The sequence below is a fragment of the Amblyomma mixtum genome, chromosome 1 (genome assembly GCF_055824585.1).
Source record: "Amblyomma mixtum isolate Tamu chromosome 1, ASM5582458v1, whole genome shotgun sequence".
Lineage (NCBI taxonomy): Eukaryota > Metazoa > Arthropoda > Arachnida > Ixodida > Ixodidae > Amblyomma > Amblyomma mixtum.
Window position 1 is genome coordinate 39,586,133 of NC_143012.1, and position 17,960 is coordinate 39,604,092.

The window sequence follows — 17,960 nt, forward strand, 5'->3', positions numbered from 1 at the left end:
CGGTTCGAGAGTGCTGAATTTTGTGTTCAATAAATAGCAGGCACAATGTAAACCTTTCGTTATTCTTGATAAGAAATAGTGATTGATGTTATATTTAATTTAATTGTGAACCTACCTACCGGCTTTAGTGACATATCTTGTTTATCACATGCGCGCATGCGCATACCTTGTGACCTGGTTTTGAGAGTTTCAAACATGAAGGAAAAGACGAGCGTGCCGGCTGAAAGCGAGCAGCCTTCTAAAGAGAAGAAAAATGAAGGAGAAAAGGAATTGGAACTCGTAAGTTACGTTTACAATAACCGAGGACCTGTTTGTAATTCAACTGACAGTTGCCTATCGGCGGAATATGCTTCCCTACTAGTCGACGACATGCGCTTCCAAATCTTGCTGTCTCACTTCGCGCAAATCCCACGGTGCACTTTTGTTGTGTTTTTGCGTGTCCGGTGAACGTTTTACCGTTATATGGTCTATGCTTCTGATCATTTTGATTTTCAATTCAATTAATGTTCATCTCTGTACATATTTTTGAAAACAAGACTTCAGTGTCATCTCTGGCGTCTCGGATGCAATCCCTCGTTGCTCCTTTCAGAGCGAGGAAGACAAGCAGCTCCAAGATGATCTGGATTTGCTCGTTCATCGACTCGTCGTAAGTGTTTATCGATGCTTTCGCTCCCGTTTTGAACTGAGCTTGTTTCCTTTCAACTCACCCATTTTTCTTTGAACTCCAACAGGAGGACGACACAACTCTCTACCTGTCTGCGCTCGAGAACCTTCGCTCCCAGATCAAGGCTTCGACCACATCGATGACGTCAGTGCCCAAGCCTCTCAAGTTTCTCAAGCCTCATTACAAGACGCTGCAAGAGGTCTACGAAAAAATCAACGAAGAAACAACTAAGGTGAGCTTAGCAATTTGTGTAATTAGCCGACTACACCAGCAAGGTTCAGCTTGCACCTGCACCTCTGATTCCGAAGCTGAAAATTACAGCACACACACGCATACATACGTGCATGCTAATTTTGCACAGGGGTGTCATGTGTCACAAATGGGGCTCTTGCTGTCTACTCACAAGTTTTTAACGTAGGTGGTAGTGGTGGTACAGAGGGCTAAAAGCTTGTCAAATGGGGCAGAAAGAACTTATTTGACCTCTTCTGTTTTGCATGACTTGTTCAGTGTGCAGTGTTGCGATGATCTTTATTAGAAGAGCTTTTAGCGCACTGGAATAATTGCATGCTGCCACAAGTGATCCACTGGTGCATATCTTTCATTGTGCAGAGGTTTTGCGCTGACATCGTATCCATCCTGGCAATGACCATCAGCGAAGAAAGGGAATGCCTCAAGTACAGACTTCTCGGCTCCCGAGAAGAGATCGGCTCCTGGGGCCATGAATATGTGCGGTACGTGGATTGATTGAAATGAAAATGAGTCTGAATAAGGGGGGCCTACGTTTGCATTGCTGTGTATTGCCAGTGACCACAACTGCAAGAGTGAAATAGCTGAGAGAATATGAGAGGGGTGGAGTTTATGTGCCAGATGCTCTGTGGTCATGAAGAGCAGCTTAACGTTATCCCTTGGGAGGACAGTATATAAGAGCCGTGACTTGCTGTTACCCGTCTGTGGGACAGAAACATGGAGGCTAACGAAAAGGCTTGCAGTTAAATTGGCACTGCAGTGAGCTGTGCAAAGGAAAATTATATATGCAACTTTAAGAAACAGGAAGATAATCGAAATGGTCGGGGAACAAATTAGATATGACGTCCTGGCTAAAATCAAGAAGAAAAAGTGGACGTGGGCAGTGCACATAATTTGAAGGGAAGATAACTGATGGTCTCTTGGTGTAATCAAGTGGATTGCAAGAAAAGGCAGGCAAAGCAAGGGGGCAGCCGTGAGGTGTGCTGATGAGATCGGGAAGTTTGTAGGAATAAGGTGGCTGCAGTTGAGAGTGGACTGAGTTAATTGGAGGTCAGTGGGAGAGGTCTTTGACCTGCGATGGTCCTCGGTTTGATTCGCTAGTGTGGCAGGGCATTTTTTTACCACCTTTGCAGCTGTGTGGCTTTTGTTTCAACATACATGCAGTCATGCGAAGGTTATTTTGTGCAGACCATTTTTGTCTTGACAAAAGCTAACCTAAACAGGAATGGTGCGTGGAATGGCAGTTGCTTCTGCTGCTGTAACCAGTGTCTAAGTTCCCCTGGGGACATCTCTCCATTGCGGCATTGCGTCCATCTATGAGCAGTGGCTTCGTGAAAGCACGTATCATAATGCACTACGTAAATTCATGCACAAACAGTCTTCACCAAGCAGTGTTTGACATGTTCGCCTTATATGATGTGCATGTTGATGTGTCAGCATGTTGGCGTCACTGCAGGCACCTGGCGGGTGAGATTGCCCAGGACTGGCTCGAGGCTGATGAAGAGCGCCGCGTGGCGCTCTTGGGTCTGGCCAAACAGATTGTACCGTACCACATGGCGCACAACGCGGAGGCCGAGGCGTGCGACCTGCTCATGGAGATTGAGCAGCTGCAGCTGCTGCAGGAGTACGTCGACAAGGAAGCCTACCCCAGGGTCTGCCTGTACCTCACAAGGTGCGTGTGGGCAGGCATCAGTCTCTTCTGATAGTGTGGGGGTATCGTGTTGCTTGACTGTTTTCATGCATTTGTTCTCTTTTATCTGCTATGCCTGAGTGGTCAGTTGTGTGAACGGCAGGACCACGACAGTGCTTGAATCTGTGGCGTTTGCAAAGACCTTCTGTAAAGATAGAGCTCAGTGGGTGTGCATCTGCAACATTAAGGAATATCTGGTTTCCTTCTGTTGTAGTAGCCATAAAATTTTATGTAGTGCATAATTAATCGAAGTTCCTGTATTCAACAAGGTTAGCATAGTCTTTGCACTGCATTATAGGCATTATGGTGAAAAAACTACAGAAACCTTTCACCTATTAGTCACCGTGTGCCTCCCATTTGAGATGACTTTAAAATATGTAAACCTAACTAGCTCATTCTCTTGGCTTGCCTGTCATTCTTTCTGTAATTTTGTAATTTTTGATAGCAGCCTCTTTTTTATTTTAGAATTCTGCTTGGTTCATTGAATGAAGCCTTCTTTTGGCCCACTGTTACTGCCGAGGTCATTGGAGCCCAAGGTTTCAGGGGAAGTGTTTTGACGGATTGTGGTCTGTGTGCAGCTGTGTGCCGTACGTAGCGGAACCAGAGAACACCAACCTCCTGCGAACCGCCATGGAGCTCTTCAACAAGTATGAGCGCTACCCTGAAGCCCTGCGCCTGGCCATGCAGTTGGGCGACCTCGATGTCATACAGAGCATCTTCCTCAAGTGCCCTGACCTGTAGGTGTCCTGTTTATTTTTTCATGTAGTGCCATGTTTAGTGGTGAATAGATGCAACGCGAGGACACAGTTTTCTTATGAGCGATGTAGTGGTAGAAACACGCAGATGAGTTATGGAGTAATAATTAGAGGTATGCAAGTATTAAAAATTGCGAATATGTAACTTATGCCTGCACTTTGTATTTAGGTGTCACTTGGAAGTGTGGAAGGTATAGTCCCACACATCATACAGCTCAGTTTGCTGCTCTCGTGTCTGTTTCACGAGTTGTCTTGTTGCTTTCTGTTTAGAAATTCTTTGTGCCGTGTCCCTCCGATGATCAACCGCACACGTCACTGCTCCAGTAAAGAGACATCTGACCACTTAAGAGTGCTTCATCACTATATTCAGTAAGCTCCTTTGACATGGGAGCATTAATTCAGACTTTGACATTATACCTTTTTTCGTCAGGTGCAATTGTTATCCAAAGAAATTTAAATGGTATTAGTCTCCAAAATAAAGTTTATTGCTATCACTACTACATGGCTCCCCCCTCCCCTGTTTAATGCCTGGTAGGCCTTGTGGGTACAGTAAGTTACGCTGATAATGGGTGAAAGCGAAATTTGTTTGCAATATGCAATATCGCTGTTTCTTTTCATAGCTGTGGTTTGTGGAAAAGCATTTTGTCTTCAAGTTGAGCTACCTGTACTGATATTCGAAAGTATTTGATTCACCCAAATTTTTATTATATTCTTGTTCTCTTTGGAACCAAAAAATTTGATAGTACTAAGAGCTCGTTAATTCGGACTTCAAAGGAGTGGGGAAAAACATCCGAATTATCCGAATGTTGAATTATCAAGTGAGCCTCCAAAACTGCCAAAGACCCTTGCTTGAAAGCGAAATTCATTTGGCGGGAACCTGGGCAACTGTTATTTCCTTTTAAGATTAAAACTGCGCAGCGACAACGATTTCTGGTGGCAGTCTGAATTATTCAACTTTCTGAATTAAAGGGGTCTGAATTAATGGGGTTTTACTGTACTGGGTCTGAATGCCACTCTGTACTTATTTTTTTATCGCTCTTCTATGGGGGCACATTTGCACTGACGTTGTGGTTCTTCTTCCAGCGATGTCCTCAAGCAGATGGCCTTCATGCTGGGTCGACAGCAGATGCCACTGAAAGCTGATGATGCCATTCCGTGCATGGAAGACCTGGCGGAAATCGTGTCCAACTCTTCCCTCAATGACCATTTCATGGGGCTCGCTCGAGAGGCAAGCTCTCCTGTCACTTTTTTTTTTCATATTTGGTTTATTTGTACGGAGCATGCTGCAGCTTTCTAACCCGTCTTGCGCAGAGCCTGGTGAAATCTGGAAGGGTCAGACATATTGGTGAGAATGTGTTTTACGAGATAACCGCTGGTCCTTAAGGGTAACGGAGTGGATTCCAAGAGAAAGCAAGTGTAGCAGGGGGCGGCAGAAAGTTAGGTGGGCGGATGAGATTAAGGGGGGACCCTGATCTTGAAAAAAAAATTTTATTAATCTAGTTATAGCAATGAAATTTTCAGGCCACGTGTATTTTTGTGTGCTGATTTTAGATATGTCATTTAATTTCGTGTAAAACAATTCCTTGAGCACTTGTGCAATTTTTATGCGAGTATTTTGGGAAAAGTTTTGCAGAAAATTTGGTGCAGGAAACTCGCTGAAATGCATGCCATTGGGTTCTCTTGACACCAAAGAATACAATAAGGGTAAAATTATAATCCTGGCTCTCATAGAATTAGACTAATAGGGTACTGAAGCTGCCACTTCAGAAACAGGAATACACACTTTCCTTCTCATTTCTGAAGCAACAACTTCAAAACTCTATAACTTAAGTTCTATGATTGGCAGGAAGACATTTTCACCCTTATTGTATTCCTTGGTGTCAAGAGAACATAATGGCATACATTTCAGCGAGTTTCCCACAGCAAATTTTCTTCAAAACTCTCCACAAAATACTAGCATAAAAAGGGAATAAGTGCTCAAGGAATTGTTTTACATGAAATTAAATGACATATTTAGAATCAGCACACAAAAATACATATTCCCTGAAGATTTCATAACTGTGACTTCATTAATAAAATTTTTTTTTTCAAGACCAGTGTCCCCCCTTAAGGGTAACGGATGGTTTCCAAGAGAAGGCAAGTGTAGCAGGGGGCAGCAGAAAGTTAGGTGGGGGGATGAGATTAAGAAGGTTGCGGGGATACGGTGGCTGCAACCGGCAAAGGACAGGGTTAATTGGAGAGACACGGGAGAGGCCTTTTCCCTGCAGTGGGCGTAGTCAGGCTGATGATGATGATGGTGGTGAAATTCCTGCTGTGTAATGCACGAGATTGGTTGGAATGTCAAGGCCTGCTGCACATAATGAGAGAGCTTTAGAATAGGGTGATCCGCTCGCCTTATCACCAATTCATTGTTGTTGCAGCTTCACTGTGTCTCGCATTAGGGACAAGTGAATACTGTACAAAGCTTTTTGTCTTGAGATTCCTGCACCACAAAATTTCAGCGCTAAAATGCCCCAAATTTTAAGATTGCGTCTGGATTTGGACAGCTGCTGGGCTTAGCAAGTATGCATTGTTTGGCTGCCTTGGAGGTTAGTCATGAGAAAGTGCTGGATGTTCAAACGGGGATGTTACTCACAAAAAAAAAGTGGCTAGAAACTACTCGCGCAGTGAATTGCTTTTATTATCTGTTACTGCTTTTTGTTTATGCGGATGTAAATAAAAGTGCGAACAAAATTAAATTTCAAAGATTTACAATTTAGCAGTTCACTTTTCAGTGAAAATGGTGCTTCGAGTGCCTAACACTGTTCAGATGCAGCCAGTGCCCTATAACAAAGCTGTTGCAAGTATATATGCGCTGTGCACGGTGGGAACAGAACAGCCCTTAATTTTGTGTTCACTATTCTAAAACTCAATCCTTGCCAAGCCTGTTCTTTCAGGCGCTCCTGTGTTATTCGAGCCGCCGTGGTGGCTCAGTGGCTATGGTGCTCGGCTGCTGGCCCAAAAGACGCGGGTTCAATCCTGGCCGCGGCGGCTAGAATTTCTTTGGAGGAGAAATTCTAGAGGCCCGTGTACTGTGCGATGTCAGTGCATGTTAAAGAACCCCAGGTGGTCGAAATTTCCGGAGCCCTCCACTACGGCGTCCCTCATAGCCTTAGTCGCTTTGGGACTTTAAACCCCACAAAAACCAAAAAAAAAGAAAGCTCCTGTGTTATTCATTGCCATGGAATCTGGGATTAGTTGGAATTTCCAACCAGTTTTTTTTTTATGGGAAGCAACAAGGTGGACCTTGTGTTCCATTTTATTGAGTAGTGTAGTATATCCATGCAGCAGTGTTGTTACCTGCAGCCAACATCAATTGGATGACCATTGATCAGCATCCTGTGTAAGTTGTTGAAAATTATTGCCTTGCTCGTTGCCTTCCAAATGCAGCTGGACATCACTGAGCCAAAGACTCCCGAGGACATCTACAAGTCGCACCTCGACAACACACGTGAGTGCATTTAACTTCGTTCTGTTGCGTGTCCATGTGCTTAGGAGTTTCTTGCAATCGGAGAATTGCTCTGGCATTACTGATAATGATGGCATTGATGATGACCTCGGGTGCCTACCTGGAAACACCGAGTCTTTTGTTCGTATTTGAGCTCAGCACTTGTAGGAAGACCCCGCAGACAACATGATCACAACTTGTGTGTTCTACGCCTTTGCATTTATCTAAAATTGGCTAGCCAATTCGGGAGTTGTTCAGTGCTGTTTCACTTGTGCAAGGCTAATTTTATTTTATTTATTTATTTAATACTGCAGATCATGTTACAGATCCAAGCAGAACAAATACATATATTAGATAACACAGATACATGGGCATCAAATAAAATAAAAAGAAAAACTACAAATAAAGACATGCAGGATGACTATGCGCTTACATTTTATCCTGTCAGAGAATTCCACTCGCTGATAGTACGCGGGAAAAAAGAAAATTAAAAAATCCGTCAGTGCACTTCGTTTGGCACATGAATGCTTCAGGCACTGTTTGCTTTAGCAATTAGCTTATTTGATGTAAGGACACAGTGTAGAATGTGGCAGTTTGTGTGCACTTTGCATTTGTAGCATTATGATATGCACTCTCATTTTCGCCTCCCATATGATACAGCCCCTGTGATGTGTAAGTTTTTGTTCGGTAACATCAGCGCACCTGATATGTTGCTTTGGTGCGAAAATTGGCTCCTGTGCTTCTTTGTTGCAGGGCCATCGTTTGGTCCCGGAGGCAGCGTAGACTCGGCTCGACAGAATCTGGCGTCCAGCTTTGTCAACGGATTTGTCAATGCTGCCTTTGGCCAGGACAGACTGCTTATGGAAGACGGAAATAAGTGGCTGTACAAGAACAAGGAACACGGTGTGTGCACCTGCCATTCCAGTTTTTTGCGGGTTAGCTTTATTGACACAAGATGGGGCCGCAATTCGGTGTGTGCACCTGCCATTCCAGTTTTTGTGGGTTAACTTTATTGACACAAGATGGGGCCGCAATTCTAAGTCTCACCTAATGAAAATATGTGTGTTGGTTATCGCACAGCTGCTTTAGCTTGCAGGAAAATGAGTGGCCTTTTCTTTTTTGTAGTTTCTAAATTTTGTTGATATTTTTAGCTCACAGAGTCGGGTGGAGGGGCTCAGGCAAGTTCCCTCCCTGGATCTTTGGAACCGTAGTTACTCAAGGAAACAGACTTTGTCCTCGCTTCGCATGGCAGTCATCGACCGGAATCGCGATTCACAGAGCAGTGGCGGGGGGCACGCATTACAGTGGGATAGCACAGAATTATTTCGTGGATAACTCTGTGGCATGACCTGCATTTCCATCACACATTTTGTTACCGGTGGCATTAGGTGCAGTGCGGACTTATCCACGCCGATACTGAACGAAGCTAACTTAGCTGTTGTCGCTTCCCCCCTCCTATCATCCAGGCATGTTCAGTGCCACAGCATCACTTGGCTTGATCCTGCTGTGGAATGTCGATGGAGGGCTCGCCCAGATCGACAAGTACCTCTACTCCACAGAGGACTACATCAAGGTATGTGCTTTCCTGTGGCAGTTGTTTCTGTTGTCCAGATATGATAGCGTACAAGGTTTAGGATCAGATATTTGTTTGCGATTCTTTGATGAATTTTCTACGTGTTTAAGCGCACAGTAGTTCCCAGTTGCCTGCAGTGTGCGTACAGCTCTGTGGTGCTAAATTTCTGAGGTCTGAGATGGACACTTTGCTGCTGCAGGCGGGAGCCATCCTGGCCTGTGGCATTGTCAACTGTGGTGTGCGCAACGAGTGTGACCCTGCGCTCGCCCTTCTGAGCGACTACGTCCTCCACAACACCATGCTGATGCGCATTGGGTCCATCCTCGGGTGAGTGGCCACGGCTGTCAGTGCCGATGGCGACACGCATTTCTTGAGCATCTATTTTGAGTAAGGTGTGTTACTGGACTACTTGGTGCTGTATGGTTTGGTTTGGTTTATGGGGTTTAACGTCCCAAAGCGACTGAGGCTATGAGAGACGCCGTAGTGAAGGGCTCCGGAAATTTCGACCACCTGAGGTTCTTTAACGTGCGCTGAAATCGCACAGTACACGGGCCTCTAGAATTTCTCCTCCAAAGAAATTCCAGCCGCCGCGGCCGGGATCGAACCCGCGTCTTTTTGGGACAGCAGCCGAGCACCATAGCCGCTGAGCCACCGCGGCGGCTGGTGCTGTATGATTAATTATAATAAGATTTGCTGCTAGTTGCTTCACAATAACCATTGTTTCATTACACTTGTTGAGAAGCCCATTGCACTATGTTTTGAGAGGAATTAATTGCATTCCCTTTGTTTTGTTTGTTGTACCATTATAGACTTTCATTAAAACTTTAGTTATATACGTCATTTTACCTTATTGTCACGATATCTTTCGCTGGCATACTTCATTCAGGTATTGTCCTTTAAAAAAAAAGAAAGAAACATGGTGTCGTCTTGGCTCATTACTTAAAAAAAAAAAATGTAGCCAAACCAGTCCACGTCCTCTGTGCACACTTAGCTCATATTATAGATTCTTCCCGTGTAGCACAGCTGTGCATCTCAAGCCAAAACTATTGTGGTGGTAGAGTCCAGATTTGGCATTGGCAGGAAGATATGTTCTATTGCATGCCATTTTTTGTTATGATATGGCAGCAAGCAGTCTTGTCTTGTCTGAAGTGAATAGCTTGCACTTTAGTCTCACAAAATGTTTGCACTTTATTCTCACAAAATGTTATTTCTTCCACCGCACGTTTGTTTGCACCACGTAACTATGGGTGCAGCTTGCCTCCTCAGTACTGATGTCATTGCATAGACTCGTATAGATTGACAGTACAGATAAACAGCTGGATTCTTTGCCCACAAGCTTTCGTTTACTGCATGTGAACCTTAAGCTTCAGCATGCGATTTATTTGCATTGTCTGTAATATACGGGTTATGCTTTTATCTGTGCAAGTTACATGTTCATAGCAGTTCATTCTGTGAGAGATACTATGCCTATGGGCTTTCCCCTTATCTCACTCGCTCGTGCGTGTGTGCGTGCATTCTTTTTACTGATCTGTTCTGTGATTGTTTCAGGCTGGGTCTGGCATATGCGGGATCTAACCACAGCGACGTCATCCACCTGCTGCTCCCCGTCTTCACAGATTCCAAGTCCACAATGGAGGTGGGACCCGTTTTTGAAAAATTGGCTCTAGTCGGCCAAACAATTCTGGGAGTTTCTTGCGATTTGAGATATTCCAGCCTAATGGTGGAGGCGTATTTGTTTCGCAAGAAGTTATATTCGTGAGTTTTTATTTCCCTCATTCTGGGTAGTCTTACTGTAATGAAAAAGTAAATGGCAGTTTCTGATTCGTGCATTTGAGGGAATCGTTTTTGCATTGCTTACCTTAAGCAGCTTAGTGGTGGAGCCCATGTGAAAGTGTTGGAAGAGAACCAGTAAAAAAAAAAGCATGCCAGCATTCGTAATTGAGTCCTTGAGGGCACTGTGTAAATACAGAGTAAGGAGTAGATTTGTAATAAGGGAGTAATTACTCATTGGCATCCACCTGAGCGCAGCCATACGGCTACAAAGGAAAGCTATACAGCTTTCTCAGAAACTTCGTAGTTACAGAAAAATTCGTCCTGGTCCGGGGTTCGAACCTGCTCGAACATTTGCTCTCGCCCTACCATAAGCTTGCCGTCCTGGTTAGCTCAATTGATAGAGCGACTGCTCCGGTGAAGTGGTGGTCCCGGGTTCTGAGAAAGCTGTAGAGCTTTCCTTTGTAGCCGTATGGCTGCGCTCAGGTGGATGCCAATGAGTATAAATACGGAGTATGTATGGGATTCGTACAATGTGTACGCAAGATCACTTTCACTTTCAGCCAAGCACACCTGAATTGAGTGTTGTCCACACTTGAGGGTCAATAGATGGGGTAAACAAATACATATACAAATAAAATGCATGTCTCATCTCGAATGGTGTGCTCTCAGGTACTGGCTGTGACCTCCATCGCCTGCGGCATGGTGGCGGTCGGCTCGGGCAATGGCGATGTCACCTCGACCATCATGACCGCCCTGCTGGAGAAGTCCGAATCTGACTTGAAGGACACCTATGCCCGCTTTCTGCCGCTGGGTCTGGGTCTCTGCTTCTTGGGTAAGGGTCGGCTCTGATGCTTATCGCTGCCTTGATTTGTGGAGCTTGACAGGTGATGCATTTTATCTGGCACATGACATGCCAGTGGTTTTTCTTGTGTTCGTGTGTGCGCTACGTACACGCTCTGAGTAGTCGCTTCTGCTAGAGTACCCCTTCGTGCATGCATGAATTAGGGCAGAAGCCATTCATATACCACCCTTTGACCTGTTCTGTCAGGTGGCTTAAGGTTTGAATAAAGCGGTGGCTTTCGTTGTTGTGGCATGCCAGTAATGAATCCTTGCACCCATTGCCAGGCAAACAAGAAGGAGCCGAAACCATCACAGCTGCCCTGGAAGTCCTTCCGGAGCCCTTCAGAAGCATGGCCACTACGCTCGTCAACATTTGCGCCTATGCCGGTAAGTGAGGCCCTTCACAGCAGTTTTCAAGAGCTGTCTTGTGTGACGATGGTGGCCCGACAAGCTCCCGATGTTTTCTCGTAGGCACTGGCAATGTGTTGAAGGTTCAACAGCTGCTGCACATATGCAGTGAACATTATGAAGCAAATGAAAAGGTAAGGCTTCTTCCTCTTGTTTGTTTGGCTTACTGAGAATCTGCCACTTTGTTATGGGTTTTATTTTGTACTTCACGATTACCTTTGCTGGGCATGTTTCTGTCAAATCTTTCCGACTGTTTATATGCTCGTATTATACTACTAATAGTCAAAAGGAATGGCATGTGAGGCTTTGTGACCTTCTCCAACTTAAGTGATTGTCACTAGGAAAACCATTGAAAACAAGTCTTTGATGTGGGAGCAGTTGTCTTTTAGTTGTCTTTCTAACCAGGAAGAACATCTGTAGTTTTGCTTCTACCACATAGCTTAGTTGCACCATACTAAATGTGATGCTCGTAATGGTTGTCTCGACAGGAAGAGAAGAAGGATGACAAGAAGGACAAGAAAGAGGACAAAGACGAGAAGGCGACCGGTTCTGTGGACCTGTCCAGCCAGCAGAGTGTGGCCGTCCTGGGCATCGCACTCATTGCCATGGGCGAGGAGATTGGGTCGGAGATGGCCTTCAGGGCATTCGGCCACTTGGTGAGTGCTCGCATGTTGTACTGCCTAGGAGTAATGTCACCAAACTCGGCTGTTACTCACGGGTGTGGCATTGGCTGTGGGCAGTGCTGTGTAACAGTGTTGAAACAGGGACTTAGTATGTTTGGGTGGATGTGACTGCGTAAGGTGGGTGCGACTATGTCTGGGCCTTCATTCTTATGAGTGCTGGAGTTTAAAACGGGGAACATACGGAGCGCTTTGTCATAGGTGCGATGCAGCTCTAAACACAGTCATTGCAGTTCGGAAGACAGTTGGTATGATAGGGAACACTTATACCCCTGCCACACGGCAAATTTAATGCCATTCTCATCGAATGACATTTGTTCTACTTAATGTCATTTTTTCTGTGCGCTGCTACACGGCAAAAACTAATGTCATTTGCAAATGATGGCGATTGCGATGGATAGAGAGTACAGCATACAAAAATTTTCTATGTATGCTTCAATACATTGCAAAAAGTATTGCTTTGCTAATGGAAACCGATTTTAAAATCCTAATCCTCATTTCAATAACGTGCTGATCACTGCTACACCACGAGACCAAGCCAAAGCTCAGCCAGCGGCGGCTGGCAAATGGAGGACGTCATTTTGTGAAATGCTCTCTATGGTGAAATTAAACAGTATTAGCTGTGCGTCCGCAAAAGCTTTGCGCAGGCGCACCTTGCGCGCACTGCCGCCCGTCCTCACAGCAGTTTTAGTTGGGAGCACGGTGGTTGGGAGGGACTAGCGTAGCGTGCGAGAAGCATAACATACTGTGGCGCCATCTAGATGACAGCAAGTCAAACCTCCTGAACTGAGTGCCGAAGAATTGTTTTTCTCTTTTATTACTGGCAGTAATGAATGCATTCGAAGGCTTCGTTTTTTTTTTTTAATGTAAATCAATTTAATGAAATGAAAATGTAGATTCTAGTGCAAAATAGGACAAATACTTCGCCCAGGGTCGTTGCTATGACGACAGTACGCTGTACATAGTTAAGCCTAGCATCAAGAAATTCTGAAATTTATCTCAGAAACGATTAATATTTCACACGTATATTGTTACGGAGGGATGAGAATGCACAAAATAAAAGCGAATACAACCGTTTAGAGCAAGCTATCGCGTCGAAAAATGCAGCAGCGACGCAGTATTCGGTCCGAAGCGGGCGGGCTGGGGTTGTCGCCATGTTGTAATGTTAGCCACGCAAGGCTGGTAGCGAGAGTGAGTTTTATTTTTTTCCGATTCTATTTGGCATCTTTATATACATAAATGAACGACCGCACAATCATACGGACACGGAAATGTTACAGTGCTTGTGACGCTTTTGTAATCGTGTTTTTCGGTGTGTATTCTCACCAAGTCTCTGGTGTCGAGGGAACACATTAGCTCGGAGATCGCTGGATAATGAGTTCTGTAAACTCATTCGGTACCTAATGTCGTTTTCATTGAATGACATTATATTTTCTCGTGTGGCAGCAAAATAATGCAGTTTTGAATGAACGTCATTCAATGGGAATGACATTAAATGTGCCGTGTGGCAGGGGTATTAGTTTCACTTGAAACTTGTTTCCTACTGCTCTGCAGTAAGCAGAAGCCGAAGTGCTTTTGTGTTTGTGGTGGTTAAGATTTGGTTCAAGATTTGGAACTGGGAAAAGGGGAGGCGCAACTCTTTGAGAGTGTAATGGATTTGTGGGATTGTTAATGATGATGCTGCGGGAGGTTCTCCACTAATTTTTTTCCCACGTCCAGCTTCGCTACGGAGAGCCCGTGATCAAGAGGGCAGTCCCCCTGGCATTGGCTCTCATCTCTGTCTCGAACCCTCGGCTCAACATCCTCGAGACGCTCAGCAAGTTCTCCCACGACAGCGATAGCGAGGTGGCACACAATGCCATCTTTGGTCTCGGCATTGTTGGCGCAGGTAAGACACTGGTTCTTTTTTCTTTGCACTGTGCGTCTTGCATCGTGTTTCCGAGGTTTCGTTGTGCCCCTTGCTCGTCGAGAACCCTCTGCGTCCCCTGAAAGAAGCCCTGGTTTGCCCCTGCAGGCACCAACAATGCCCGGCTGGCGGCCATGCTGCGGCAGCTGGCCCAGTACCATGCCAAGGACCCGAACCACCTGTTCATGGTGCGCCTGGCACAGGGGCTGGCCCACATGGGCAAGGGCACGCTCACCCTGGGGCCCTACCACAGCGACCGGCAGCTCATGAGCCCCGTGGCCACCGCTGGGCTGCTCACCACCCTGCTCGCCTTCCTGGACGTCAAGAACAGTGAGTGTCGTCACCGGCTGCCCTGTCTTAACGACACGGAGCGGGCAGAAAGAAAAGGATTACCGTATTTACTCGCGTAATAGGCGCACTCGCATAATAGGCGCACCCCTAGTTAGGGCGCGAAAAATCAGATTTTTTTATTTCCGCGCATAATAGGCGCACCCCGAACTTGGCACTGTGATCAATACTGTATTTACACGATTGCAAGCCGACGCCTCGCCACCCCCCGCTTCCTAATCTTTATTTTAACGAAGTTTTTGCGGAACTGACTACTAGTCCCTACTAGTGCTGCTGCCGTCGCAGCTGCTGCGGACCCACAGCACGTACAACGACATCGCGTAGAACAGCCGCACACAGTTTTCAGGGATGCTCACTTTAAACGTCTGTTTGGAAAGCTTCATCTCCAGCCGGAAACGTTCCCGACTTAGGCCCGCGAAAACCTCGGCGCTTGGAGTCGCGTACGAAAATTTAGGGACGCCGCAGTCGCAACTGCCGCACTTCTCGGCCACGTCGTATTTTTCGACCTGCCGCACGCACGCTTGTCGCGTTCGAGAGCAAACTCCCAGCTGTGTAGCTGTTAAGGCGCTTGCCCGTCGAGCTAAAACATCAACGCTCCGCGGCAAAGCCATAAACCACGATAACTATCGCGCTACCGCAAATCCCGGCACTTGACAGCAACAACAAAAAAAAAACGAGCTGGAGATGCTGATGGCGATATAGATAGCGAAAGCTCGCGGTGGAGGAAAACGATGATGATGATGATAAGCTTGGCCTTGGGCGGCGTCTGGAAGCTCCTGTGCGCGTGTGTGGCCTCCGCGATCATGCGCGCGCCCGTTGCGCGCAGCCGGAGCCAATCGCGGAGGCCTCAGCGCGTGCATTCCGAAAGTTTCGGTGCGGCCCTTACACGGACCTTTTTTTTTTAACATTTTCTTCGCGAAAACGGGGTGCGGCCCGTACACGAGTGCGTTTACGCGGTGTGTTCAATTTTGCCAGTCGAAAAATTTCCGGAAATTTTACCCCGCGTAATAGGCGCACCCCGAACTTTGAGCCGGATTTTCTGGAAAAAAAGTGCGCCTATTGTGCGAGTAAATACGGTAATTTCACTCAACAGTACATAACCTGGGGGGTTGGCTCTTCGTTATCTTGGTCTAAACATTGCTACAAGACACTAAAGAGGCAGGCAGTGTGTCCTTGATGTTTGTAGAGTCCTCCCTTGTGCCTCATTGAAGAAAATGATTGATTAGATGCCTTATTAAACCTATATTTGTAGTCTCGGAGGAAAACTCTTTAATGCAACATGCTTGAAAGGAAAACAGAGGACAGAAAGCAAGTTTTGTTTACAGTAAAAAATGATTGTGGGACTTCTTGTGGCTATTTTGCTGTTTCTTTTGCAGCAAGGGACCCGTTTAGTATTGCTGAGAGAGTCAGATTTGAATGTCATGCTTCTTTTTTGCCTGTCGTTTCAAACTCGAGACGTCAGTAATAAAAAGGACTTTGTGGTCTCCGGGTTTGTAGTGACAAAAAAAAAGTTTTTTTGTCTGCAACATCTGTATCTTATTCTTTGACATTTTCTAGCTTATTAAAGCTGCTTGCTTAGCGAGAGTAGCCTCTTCATTATTAGAACACGGTAATCTGTTGATACAGGCCAGCGTCTATTTGTCCTCAGTCTCCAGAAAACATGCGAAGTTGGGAGCTGGGTTCGGGATTGTTGCCACAAATGGATTGAAAGGCAGAGTTGAGGTGTGGACTGCATCATTGTTCAAGTCAGTCTATGTCCACTGTCTTTCTTTGTTTATTTTCTTGTCCAGGTGTGCCAGTGTGGCTCACCGTGGCTTTGGTGCAGATTTTTACTTTTTGTTCGTTGGTCAACAGATAACACATTTGTTTTTTTGCAAAGCAGTAGTGCGGCAGTATTTGTTTCACTCACTGTATGATTACTGACTGCCAGCCAAGCTTTTATGCAAGGGTCTAGTGCTGAATCTGGAAAACCTTGTCTCACACCCGCAGTCATCCTTGGCAAGTCCCATTACCTCTTGTACTGCCTGGTCACAGCCATCCAGCCTCGCATGCTGGTCACCTTCAACGAGAAGTTGGAGCCTCTGCCGGTGCCCGTTCGTGTTGGACAGGTGAGCACTCACTCGCCCAATCAATGTGTACCTGTAACCTTGGTGGAATGCTCTCTCGGGACAGTGTCGTGCAATAGTCATTCCGCTTTTCCTAACCACAGTGTTGGTGGCCATGGTTAAATATCGTCAGCTTTGCTCGCATTTTGACGCAGCGTTCTCTGCACCACTTCTCTAGCCAAATGGGGACGCGGTATAGACAGTTTGTTTCAGTATTCTCTGCGTCACTTCTCTAGCGAATCGAATACAGTAGACATTATAGACCGTTCTAGTTTCAATTGATGGATAGAGTTGTGTTGGGCTGCACAGACAAAAATTTTTGTCACCATTTTATGAAATAGGGGGCGTGTTGTTGTGCTCGCAAAGGGCTCGCATGTTTTCTGGGCAAGCTTTCTATTGAGATGTGTGCAGTGGACAAGAAAAGCAATCTTCATTCCGCAGACAGTTATCGTTTGGTGTCGGAAGAGAAACATTGTCTCAGGAAATTTTACAGTGGGCAGAGAGTGTGGCCCCTGCTCGTAGGTGTAGCTGTTGAGGGTTGAGTAGACATGGCCGTTGAGGTGTAATCGTAGAGTATGTATGTATACCGTGTCCCACATGCAGGCCGTTGATGTGGTTGGCCAGGCCGGAAAGCCAAAGACCATCACAGGCTTCCAGACACACACGACTCCGGTCTTGCTTGCTTACGGAGAGCGAGCGGAACTTGCCACAGAGGAATGTATCCTTTGACTGCTGGGAAAAATGCTTGTTCGTTCGAAAACCTGCCGCAAAGCTGCCTAGAAGAAGCCTCAGGCTAATTGATGGTAGGCAGTTTTAAAATTGCCTGAGTGAACAAACAAGTAATGATGGCTTTATTGAAACCCATATTGCTGAATGTATTCTTAATAAGGGAGTAATTACTCATTGATGTCCACCCGAGCAAAGCTGTACGGCTACAAAGGAAAGCTGTGTATGTATCATGTATTCTTATATTTTGGAAAGTTCTTGGTTTTAGCTAGAGAGTGCAAACTGCCATGAAGCTGATAAAGTTTGCCTCTTTCTCAGAATAAAACAGCTCCGTGATGTATAGTTACTTTTTCACCTTTCAAAAGGAAATAAGAGCCTGATTGTGCCATCCTTGGCTTGTGCAAGGTATGATCTGCAGTATAAAGTTTTCATTGATAGGGTGGAATAATGAGTGCTTTAATATGAAATTGCTACATTAGGGTCTCAATGTTCTCTGCCAAAAAAGTTTGACTAGCCCTTGTGGATAGCATGGTGCATGATCTTTCATCTGTGGTGTAAGAACGAAAGCCTTTCTACGAGATTTTGTGCAGGAAACTGAGGTCTTCTTCCATCCGTATGCAACCTTGACTTTTGCTTGCCCAGACATTGCTCTCACACCTGTTCTGGAGGGTTTCGTCATACTGAGGAAGAATGAGAATTACGCCGCTTGAAGTGAGTTTGCTGCTCTCTAACTTAATAAAAAAAAAGTTGGACTGTGTA

The 17,960-nt window shown here is 45.6% G+C and overlaps 1 protein-coding gene across 1 annotated transcript; it reads left to right on the top strand.

The window, feature by feature from the left end:
• Window positions 1-180: 180 nt before the first annotated feature.
• Window positions 181-17,960, top strand: Rpn1 (regulatory particle non-ATPase 1). The gene is made up of 21 exons (XM_089548550.1): window positions 181-279; window positions 590-646; window positions 732-896; window positions 1,274-1,395; window positions 2,367-2,582; window positions 3,179-3,337; window positions 4,439-4,583; window positions 6,785-6,845; window positions 7,596-7,745; window positions 8,309-8,415; window positions 8,615-8,742; window positions 9,964-10,051; window positions 10,858-11,020; window positions 11,314-11,415; window positions 11,500-11,570; window positions 11,925-12,092; window positions 13,836-14,004; window positions 14,131-14,352; window positions 16,360-16,478; window positions 17,079-17,193; window positions 17,844-17,960. The coding sequence occupies exons 1-21, from the start codon at window positions 196-198 to the stop codon at window positions 17,909-17,911; spliced, it is 2,679 nt and encodes an 892-aa protein (XP_089404676.1). The 5' UTR covers window positions 181-195; the 3' UTR covers window positions 17,912-17,960.

Coding starts and splice junctions, on each gene's coding strand:
- Rpn1 (XM_089548550.1), top strand. CDS start 196: ATGAAGGAAAAGACGAGCGTGCCGGCTGAAAGCGAGCAGCCTTCTAAA. Junction 8,743..9,963: donor CGCATTGGGTCCATCCTCGG/GTGAGTGGCCAC, acceptor TGATTGTTTCAG/GCTGGGTCTGGCATATGCGG. Junction 14,353..16,359: donor CTTCCTGGACGTCAAGAACA/GTGAGTGTCGTC, acceptor TCACACCCGCAG/TCATCCTTGGCAAGTCCCAT.